General features: G+C 41.5%; 1 protein-coding gene across 1 annotated transcript; it reads left to right on the forward strand.

Annotated features, from left to right (window-relative positions):
- Positions 1 to 854: 854 nt before the first annotated feature.
- LOC106813051 lies at positions 855 to 8,214 on the forward strand. The gene is made up of 6 exons (XM_014817099.1): positions 855 to 1,540; positions 2,807 to 2,908; positions 3,921 to 3,964; positions 5,181 to 5,337; positions 6,182 to 6,295; positions 6,885 to 8,214. The coding sequence occupies exons 1-6, from the start codon at positions 1,193 to 1,195 to the stop codon at positions 6,996 to 6,998; spliced, it is 879 nt and encodes a 292-aa protein (XP_014672585.1). The 5' UTR covers positions 855 to 1,192; the 3' UTR covers positions 6,999 to 8,214.
- The last annotated feature ends 3,298 nt before the right edge of the window (positions 8,215 to 11,512 follow it).

Genomic DNA, 11,512 nt, shown 5'->3' on the forward strand with positions numbered 1-11,512 from the left:
CGTGCGTGCGTGCGTGCGTGCGTGCGTGCGTGTGTGTGTGTATCCGCTACACTATCGACGTGAACGTTCGATACATGCAAACAATGATTCACGGTGTCTTACCGCACGGTGATTGGCCGTTTTATGTCAAAATATTTCAGCGTCCATGACACTATGTGTGTGTGCGTTCACTTATAATGCGTGCGCGTGTGTGTGAGCGTGGGTGCGTGCTTACGTATGTGCTTGCGTGGATTTCGATTGGTAAATGTTTAACATGCGCGCACGTAGATTTTAGAGAAATTTGGGATGATTCGTTTGAGCGAAACGTTGGGACAGACGATTTTCATAATATCATACTATTCGTGAATATGGTTTCTCTACTTTAAATGTATATCTACCAACTAACATTTTGTGTTCGCGGAAACCGAGCTTACGTTGACATAGACGGACCATACTATATCCTACAGTATAGAGAAATTCGAGGAAAATAAGGTCATTATTATGAAATTTACACATTGGGATAGACATTTGTCATATAAATTTCGTCAATACTTATGAATACGTTCTATATTATATGCCCTTGCGTATAATTCCTAGCTGTATTAAATAATACTGCTATCATTCATGTAGACTACTTTCAAGCTAGCACATTGCTATGTTATCATAATTGCACAAGATTGTGAAATACAGACATCAATAACTATTATATTGTCGCGCACGTGTGTAGCGGTTCACGCAGCGACCCCTGGCGGTGCGCCGTTTGTGCGTAAGCACTCGCGTAAAATACATCCCTTTAGAACCCCGTTTGCAAGCGACAGCGAAACGGCGAGCAAGACCGATGATGTCATTCTATTTGTGATTACGATGACCGTACGTGGTCGACGCCCGCACAGCGGGGCCGCGTTGTATCTAGTAGCACCACGTACGTCGCCTCGAACGGTGTTCAACGCAGCGTAGCCGCGATGTTCAGGCTGGCTTACTAACGTGCGATTGTCGCATTTGTGGCTTTGGAAAACCGTAGACATTCGTATTTCGTCCGCCGTTCTCGTCACGGCGGTCTGGTATTGATCGCAACATCGCTGTGCGCGTCGGAACCGATAGCTGTGTGTGTGTGTGCGCGCGCGCTCGTGTGCGGGTGCAAGCGAGCTCAGCTGCTGCTGCTGTTGCTGCTGCTGCTGCTGCCGCAAGGCGAGTGAATGAGTCATCGGCAGTCATGGCGCCCAGCTCCGTAGAGGATCCGGAATACGAGGACTACCTCGAGGAGAAGGAGAACAACGACTCGCTCGAGAACCTACCGCTATCGAAGAGCCTCGTACGCATGCATGGCCGTGTGCGCAACGGCGGTCGCGGTGTCGCGGACGACACTGCCGACGTTCCGTCGTGCTCGTGTTCGTGTTCGCAGACGACGGACGGACACGTGCCCCGCGAGTCGCCGGCCCGCTCGGCCCGTGCCAAGGACAAGCGCGGACGTGCCGGCAAGGGGAACCCGCGCAAGGACAAGCGGAGGATGCGAGACAGGCGCAAAAGCAGCGGACTGGTGTACCTGAAGTCGACAGGAGAGGTGAGTGCTCACGCGCTGTCGCCTAGATACAATAATGTAACCCAGCAAGAGTAGGGTTACATTTGTAAGCCTACAAATGTAACCCTACTCTTGTACCTGCACATTTTGTAGGTTTACATTTTACTAAGCCTACTATTGTTGGGTTACATTATTGTATCGCGCTGGCGCCCTGCTCACTGCGTTGATGATACTTACGCCTAGATTGCTCTGTACGTAGCAATCTGTACGTAGATAATCGTCCCAGTGTACCAAGATAACCTTGCAGCGTCAATGCTTACCCAGTTAATCTTCTTCTTCTTCTTCTTCTTCTTCTTCTTCTTCTTCTTCTTCTTCTTCTTCTTCTTCCTCTTCCTCTTCCTCTTCCTCTTCCTCTTCCTCTTCCTCTTCCTCTTCCTCTTCCTCTTCCTCTTCCTCTTCCTCTTCCTCTTCCTCTTCTTCTTCTTCTTCTTCTTCTTCTTCTTCTTCTTCTTCTTCTTCTTCTTCTTCTTCTTCTTCTTCTTCTTCTTCTTGTTCTTCTCCTCCTCATTCCCCTCCTACTCCTTCTCCTTCTCCTCCTCTCCTCCTCTCCTCCTGCCCTCCTCTTGTTCTTCTTCTTCTCTTTCTTTTTCTTCATTATGTACCAAGAACACCCTCAATCTATATCCAGGTAATCATACTTTTCAAGGTAATGCTGCTACCACAATGTAAACCCAGAAAATATAAATATTGAAATAGGATAACCCGTTCCACCCCATCTATGTACAAATCCAAATATCGTTGGCTCTATATATATATGTACCCAGGCAATCGACCGTGATAATGTGTATATATGGCGTAATAACGATATATGTAATATAATAGCGAAACCATCACAAAATCCTGGTTATTTATGGTCGAAGATTCTGTAGAATTCTTGTTAATGCTAATGCATTTCCACGCCGGACTCGTGCGAAAGCACGATCATGTTTTGTGTCATCAACTCGTTCTATATATATAACGTAGGGAAACGAGTTTTCTACGAGCGCGGCTGTCATATTATCAGCAGTGATCTATGTGTGCTCTGCTGCGATGCTGCCCGTTAGCGAGATAATGTTTTAGATCATATGGGCTGTGTAGTCATATGGGCATTTGGAATGAAAATGATTTTGGAATGAAAATGAATTTCGAATGGAAATGAATTTGAAATGAAAATGAATTATAAATAAATAATAAAAATATCCGTAGCCATCTCGGCCACCATAATGTAGGATCATCCGGTAATCTATGTTTCAAATTGTACGTCGAAAGAGTACAGGTGATGACGAAACGGATGTGACTGAGAGCAGACGAGAGGAAGTCAAGCGGGCCGGAAGTCATGGGCGAGAGGTTGTTGAGGATGAATTCGTCGAGGTGAGTGGCGCGCAACAATGCTGAATAGAATGCGGTACATTTAGCAATATCAATCATGTGTTATGATAATCCTCATGTTAGTAAACACAACCCGCGTCACGAGTATAGGCAGCATTAGCAGCCGCAGTTGCAACAGCTAGCAACAGAAGCAGCTGCAGCGGAAGCAGTGGCAGTGGTGACAACAGCAAAAACGACGACGACGACGACAACGACAACGACAACAACAACAACAACAACAACAACAACAACAACAACAACAACAACAACAACAACAGCAGCAGCAGCTACAACGCTATTATATTGTCATGGGCGATTAAAGCTTCTTATAAGTTGTTTTTCATAACGGCCATAAAATTAGCCGTGATTTTCAAGTCACGTAATAATAATAATATTATAATAATAATAATAATAATAATAATAATAATTACGTAATAAATATGTATTCATAGTTAGTCATGGTTAACCCCAGCCCGTGCACAAAGCTTTGCGGTGCCATTAGAATCGCTCGGCTGCAAACTCTATTGATTTTCCTGATGACAAACATCCGTGCGCGTGAACGTCCCATGGGAGCTAGTGGCAATATGGACCCAGCGTATGTAACCACAATAGTCATCAAACGTCTTATTTCGTACGGGTGGGAATATGAAGGGTTAGTAGAAAGGTTGAGTTATGACGTCGGTGTATCCAGCGACTCCCCGCTGCAAGCGTTTACCTGCTTTTACGCTCGTTGACCAGGAATAAATTATTTTCTCACGTTTATGAATTCCTTTAGTTGTCTTTTTTTCAATTGTAAGTGATACTTGCGATAGCACTGCAACGAGTATCAGTCGCATCATCAATTCGTAAATCGATTCAGTTTAGCTGTGTGTAGAATAAACTTATTCAACACCATACGCGAGATCAAAGTCGTTCTGCGACGGTTGTTCGGTGTGTTGAAAGTATAGTGGAAATGTGAAACGGTAAAATAGTTGATAACGGTAAAACGGTTAACGTCGATTATCTCGCATTGCAGAACGCCTGTCATGGTACGCTCTATCTGAGGAGAGGCGGTAAAAGGTACGTTCATATTTCCCGACCGCGGTGTCCGAAACGATCCTGAATCTAACGCAATGATCACAGTATATTTCCACAGCTCTTAGAGCTCTAATGTGCAGTTCGTAATTGCGTTCTTATTTGTTACATGGCCACTGTCTATGCAGATTATATATATATATATATATATATATATATATATATATGACGGAATTAATAGAGTTGGAGTTTAATAGAGTTGGAGTGGTGTTGATTTCTTGTACCTATAGCCTTATTTTCAGCCCGAGGCAACAATGAGTCGTAGTTACATTACCTATTAGTTCAATATGCTCGACTTGCCACAACATTTAACGAGGAAGAACGATGTTAATTGTGTTACGTAGTATCTAGCAAATATTGAAGAAAACAGGGGAACCGGGGGAAGTTGCAATGTGAGAAATAAAGAATTGAGATCAGAGAAAATAATAAAGTGAGGCAAAGAAGAAAGGGTCCGATGTAAGGGAAAGGGCAAAGAAAGGTGACAAAAGTCCAAAAAATGGAGAATCAGAAAAAAAGAGGGAATGTGCAAACCACATCATGAAGAAAAATGAAAGACGGGAAAGTAAAATAGGAGGCAATAAAGAGAAAGGAAGTGGAGAAGAATTAGTGTGCGTATATGTGAGTGTGAACGAGAGGAAAAGAAAGCAAATGAGCTAGAGAATAAGGAGAGGAAAACGAGAAATGGAGAAAAGGAGAGCGAGATGAAGACAGAGTGGTATCCCATAATATTACTGGCCGTATTGTCAATCTGTTGGCGATTGCATGTCGCACGATTGCGCGTAAAAACTAGAGATATGCCAACATAACGTGTCATTCCTAATGTTCCAACGTGGATTGAAACAATACAATCACGAAAATGAATACCAGAATTGAAAAATGATTGGAGGAAAATGGACTAAAAAAACCAACGCAATAAAATATATACTGTGTGCCACACAGTGACGAGCATAGGTCTCTAACTCGTAAATCCCGGGCCGGTTAGATCAGATATACAGCAAAGTATCATCACGCATGTATAATATAGATCTATCTATAATTTATATATATATATATATCAAGAGCTAATAATACCTATTATTAGCTCTTGGTATTATTAGCTCTTGATTATAGGTATTATTAGCTCTTGATATATATATATATATATTATGCCGTCGTTGCCTCGTTATCTTGACTTTATTGTCTTCATGGTTTATGGTTTAAGTCCCTCCGATTTAGAAGCGGACTGTGAAGACAACCGAGAGTCGGACTCGGTATCCAGTCTCAGCGCCTGTCTGCCGATCTCACCGAAGAAAACGCCTCTGCTCGCCGGAGAGGAAGACACTGCGATTTCGCACCCGGAGAACAATGATGCATCAGAGGTAATCATTATATCGCCCAATTCTTTGTATAGTATCTCTCTCTCGCGCACTCGCTCTCGCTTTCTTTCTCTCTCTCTCTCTCTCTCTCTCTCTTTCTCTCTCTTTCTATCTCTATCTATCTCTCTCTCTCTCTCTCTCTCTCTCTCTCTCTCTCTCTCTCTAACCCTTTCTCTATCTCTCTCTTTCTCTGTCTCTGTCTCTCTTTCTCGCTCTCTCTTTCTCTCTCTCTCTCTCTCTCATCTCTCATCTCTCTCTCTCTCTTCTCTCTCTCTCTCTCTCTCTCTCTCTCTCTCTCTCTTTCTCTTTCTTTCTATCTCTATCGATCTTTCTCTCTCTTTCTCTCTCTCTCTTTCTCTCTGTCTCCATCCCACGTTCCCATATATCTATGTATCTATATATTCATCTATCGTATCACTTTTCTTCCTTCATTCTTTCCCTTAATATTAATATTATTATTATTATTATTATTATTATTATTATTATTATTATTATAATAATTGTAATAAAATTTGGTCAATTTATTCAACTATGTACTATATAATTGTGTTTAGAATAAAATATTTTATAGATTATTTTATGTATTTATGTGTGTGCGTGCGCTCGTGCGATCGTGTGTGTGCGTGCGTGCGTTTGTGTGTGTGCGTGCGTCTGTAATTGTGTCATTCATTGCTAACAATCTATGACCCTGTCTGTTAAGTGTTAAGAAGGATACATCAGTACTAATATTGGTATATTTTTTGTGTTATGCCCGAGGTCGCCATCTAAAAAGTAAATTCATAGCAATAAGTGATATAATTGGTATGCGTTAGTGAGAACAAAATACATTCGTGCTGTGTTATTGTAGTGTAGTCCACTGTTGGAGCAAGAGAGAGAATCGAATAGGGAGCTGAGCAGCAGATTGCAGGTGGGAGAGCAGAGAGTTGCAGAACTGGAGTATAAGATCACCACACTGACCACGGTATGTTTCAGCAGCCGTGACAGGACTGTAGAACCATTCTTGGCTCAACCGTGGCATAAGTGGTCTTAGTACCAGCAGTGTGACAATATCGTATGGAATCGCTCTATGCTAACTGGGGTAGTAGTACACCTACGCGTGGTAGCATGTTAGTAAATTTGCAGTTAGCAATTTTCTTGTCACAAATCTATCGCAAACTATCGGTTCCGCTAATATAGAAGTATAGAGATGCGTATAGAAGCGTAAGAAAATTAGTAAAGTGTCAGACTGGTAGTAAGTAGTCAGTTCAGTAATCAGTAATAATTTAAATCAATCAGTCACCGATGGGGTAAGCGCAGAGTTTGTTACCACAAAAACATCGTTTGTTATGTATTGCCAAAAAAAAGAGAATTAATTTGTTTCATTTTTTTATACAAGAATACTTGAGCTAACGCAATATGTTGTTTCTCGCAATGGCAATTTAGCAGCTGGCAATGTAATTTCTCAAAATAACCATTACTGATTGATAAGGTTTTTCTTAGTTTAGTACGACTGCTGAAATGATTCACCTGTGTGGTAGCGTAATGTTTTGAATATAACCCGCTGCTTGCAGACCATCGAGAGGCTGAGCCTTGAGAATGAGCAACTTCGTGAGGAGAACGGCGACCTGAGAGACGAGAACAAAGCCATACTGAGCAGTTCCCGGAAATTGAGCTCGAACGATTAAGGACTGCGGCTTCGGATTCGGATTTGGTTTTCCGGATTCGGGCTGGCAGTCACAGTGTGACAGATATTATAGTTTCTGCGGGGGAGTATAGCGCGGTCGTGCCACCAGCTTTCGCTCTCCCGCAGCTTATTATGGAATGTCAGTAGTGGAGAAGTCCATCTCCTGTATTTGGTATTAGAGAGAAGGGCTCTAGGACCTCCTCCCCATACCAGGTCGAAAGAAGTGTCCGAACTACCTACGGATTACCCTTTCCCTTCTATTTGTAGTCCTGTACTGTAAAAGCTAGTTAAGTCGTCCACGCGTGTAGGCCTATACGTGCAAATCTTCACGCGGCTGGCTGTGAACTGATATTAAAATCCTAATACATGTTTGCCTATAATCTGGATGCTTTTCATTATTATAGATGTTCACATATCTTGTCAAAGTCTATACTTGTATAGATATATATGTTATTAGATTCCATAGCGTTATATATAGCAATTAAATTTATTGACATTCGGCACTTGTATAACTCTAACAGCATTTTGACATATAGTATCAGTACCACTCGACGCGGGCTAATAGTGTGAGAGCCAGCACATACCTAGAAATTGCCAGCCGTCACTCTTGAATAGTGTTATGATACATGCATTTTAAAACGTATAATAATAGCTTGTGTACACTGTAAATATAGCGCATACATACATGCAGCGGTTTATTTAAAATAAAAACTCATGTATGCCGTATAGTAGCCGTCGCGGAGATGATTTGTGCTCAATGAATTTACGAATGCGTTGGTATTTATTGTGTATATGGACACACAGAATGCATATCATTTTAGTGGATAAAGAACTTGATAGAAAGTCTGTATTAGTAATAAATGTGATAATGTTCTCACTGATCATACAATAGCTGTAGAAATCGTCCAAATTAACACAGTAGTTAGATAACAATTAATTCAAAGTTTAAGCCAATATATTGATCTCGAGAAAATATTTGCTAGTAGTACACGCCTCCAACATTATTTATATGTATAGAGATTACTGTTGATGGATTCATGATGCCCAAATCTCAATATGCATGTGGTTTGGAATACGGGTGATTACTAGCTTACTGAGGAATCACGAGATCGGTTCGTGGCTAATGCGCGAGGTCAAATTAAGTAATTTCATCATCAATTAAAATTCGTTGTTTTAATCATGGCATCTACATGAAGTCGTCATCGTAAAACTATACCAGATAACTAGACAATGTGACATTTTATTTATTGTCGTTTATGTAATCATTTTAGTATTGAATTAATGGCGAATGTATCTCATTCGCGGACCCAACAAATATGATCGGAAGAAGTATAGAATCATCAGGTACACGCTGCACACTGATATAAATATTATATAATATCAAGAGCGTATAAAGAAGGATCTTCTTTAGACGGGCCTTTCTTATACCCTTTAGACGCTTAGACCCTTTAGACCCTTTAGACCCTTTAGACCCTTTAGACCCTTAGGTCCTTTAAGGGGTTTTAAAGGTCCTTTATGGGGCACTTCCTTTTAAAGGGGTTTAAATGTCTTTTTAGTTTCTTTATAGGGACCCTAAGGGACCTTTAGACCCTTTCGACCCTTTAGACGGGCCTTTAGACGGGACTTCTTTAGAGAACGCCTTCGTTATACGCTCTTGATAATATATGTACGATGTTCATCTATCGACACTATTGGTTTTATCCGCTGGTCATATTCTTGGTAACCTAAGCCATTTACCTAACGTCAGGTAAGAGGCAGTAGGTCTCCTCAGTAAAATAGTATATAACTCACACAGTACTCCGTGATGCTCTAGTTAAGATTGATGAATTGTCGTGTTGGTTAGTATCCAAAGCTTTTGTAGTGAAGTAAGGAAATATCGCGCGCGACAAATTATTATTATCCGCACATTTAAAAAGTGTTATATATTCTGATAAAGAGAAATATAGTATTTCTTCTAAATTCAAATTCATAATTTGTTATATAGTTTTTTTTTCAATTTATTCCATAAACAGACCTTTGCAAATGTACCCTATAGTGTTATTTATCCGTAATTGAAGAAGTGAATAGGACGTTTGCGTGAATACTTCAGATTAGTCTAATTGGTATGCAAATGTACTAGTAGTTTCCCAATTATATATAATATATCTCAGAGAATACAAAACACGTTTACTTTAAAAAATGTATTTACTTAATGAATATATTTTCTAGTCCCATAATACTTTATAAGAAGGTTTTCGCCTCTTTGTATTTCTCGTACATGTATATGCATTAATTGAGAAGAAAAGTCTTTCGATAAAGGAATGGAGGCAATGATTAACCGTTCTAAATTCGATTTGGGTATTTTAAAACCTAAACCGCTTACTGCTATGTCCGTCATTTTTTATTAGAATTGACGGACATGTATGCATAATAAAAATTTAAGTAAGCCTGCTGCCTTACAAATTATTTATCGCATTGAATGAAACGGAATTCGGCGACGATTACAAGCAAGTATTAATGACTGCCGACTTCAAGTGATATTGGATACGTAGGCCTACATGAATCCTATGTCCCTAACATACAACACTAGATGACGTTGCGCTGCAATATCGCAAAGTGGTTCACGCTCAATCCAACATACAGGTGCCGTCTATATATTTACATTGATCCTACTTTTAATAATTATAGTGGCATTGGCACAGCTAGCTACGTGCCAGCCCGCGCACACGCGACAAAATATTTTCAGTGCTAACAGCTCACACCAGGCAGACGACACAATAGGCCTACTACCGAATACAAACAAAAATTAATACAATAATTAAGAGGATTGCCCACTCAATCTGGTATATATGGCAAGTACTTTCCGCGGACACTGGACCGTGTGCATGGTAAAATCTGATCTACATGCTTCACTTCGCTCTGAGCATCGCGACACGATTCCCAGCTATGCTAATGTATGGGCAAATGGCGCTGCGACGTCGGTCGCCGTTGACTGCCAAGATAATATTCTTCGGCCGTTCTTATACGTTCAAACTGGAGCCGGCAGGCTAACAGCACGCGTGCATTGTAAAATCTGATCTCCATGCTTCACTTCACTCGCAGCATCGCGCCACGATTCCCAGCTATGCTAATGTATGGGCAAATAGCGCTGCGACGTCGGTCGCCGTTGACTGCCAAGATAATAATCTTCGGCCGTTCTTATACGTGCATGCAAACTGGAGCCGGGCAGGCTGACAGCACGTGTGCATGGTAAAATCCTATCTACATGCTTCACTTCACTCACAGCATCGCGCCACGATTCCCAGCTATGCTAATGTATGGGCAAATGGCGCTGCGACGTCGGTCGCCGTTGACTGCCAATGTAATATTCTTTCTACGTCCAAAGTGCAGCCGGGCGACAGCACGACGTGCGCGTGGAATCAGCTTCGTGGAATCAGCGCGGAATAAGCAGCGGAATGGCTTATTGAACCGCGTGCAGAATGTAGACCATAATGTAGTGCCATAGGCATGTTTGCCAGAGATAGTGAATTCAATACCTCTATATAAAGGCGGGCACGACGCGCGTATATATTTATTACGACAGATCAATGTCTTTGCCGGCTGATTTTGGGTGCGAGAGTCGATTTGGCAACAATAACTGTGACGTCACAATTTCAAGGCCGGTGTCGCGCGAAATTCCTGACGTGTGCGAAATACATGATATAGGATGCGTATTAAATCATCAAACTCTGGCATACGCATCCTATATATCATGTATTTCGCAAGTCAGGAATTTCGCGCTACACCGGCGAACATCCGTTGGCGTGATTAAGTGCACGTCAACTTTTAACTTTAAATTGTACTATTGTTACGAGTCCGTACAGTAACTGTTTCACTTCAACTGCGAAGACGGTGGCTCGGACTAGCGTATACGGAACTAACGAAAACGTCGGATGTCTCCTGTGGCACGAGTAAATCTTTACTCGTAAATAACATGGAATTGATCTATACTCGACGTTTCTGTGTGGCCAGTGTGGCTAGATATTCATGAACGGATATTCATCTAGGACGATGCCAGAATCACATGGATTGGGACGCATGCGACCATTTTCCAAAGCTTATCTACTGAATATTGGCCAGAACGAGCAAAGATATACAACACTACTCAACGTGTCATGATTTACCAACGCTGACGCCATGGAAAAGGTATAGGTACCTCGTTATAATTTCTATCAAACTCGATTACAGCCATCGCTTGTGAATCACGCTAAGAAAACCATGGCACAACACCATGAGAATTTATTCCCGCGACAAGCTGATTGTTTCAAGATATTACCCGATTGCACTGGCTGTTAGCTTGCACGTTATTTTGAGTTTACCGTGGACATGAGCATATATTAGCGAGACTCATTCAACGAATGATCCACTAAATTTTACAATAAATAGTTGGATGAACTCCATAAGAAGTAAATAATTGTAGCGTAGACACATGCACACACACACACACACACACACACACACACACACACACACACACACACACACACACACACACAC

Source organism: Priapulus caudatus, unplaced genomic scaffold (genome assembly GCF_000485595.1).
Source record: "Priapulus caudatus unplaced genomic scaffold, Priapulus_caudatus-5.0.1 Scaffold22, whole genome shotgun sequence".
NCBI lineage: Eukaryota > Metazoa > Priapulida > Priapulimorpha > Priapulimorphida > Priapulidae > Priapulus > Priapulus caudatus.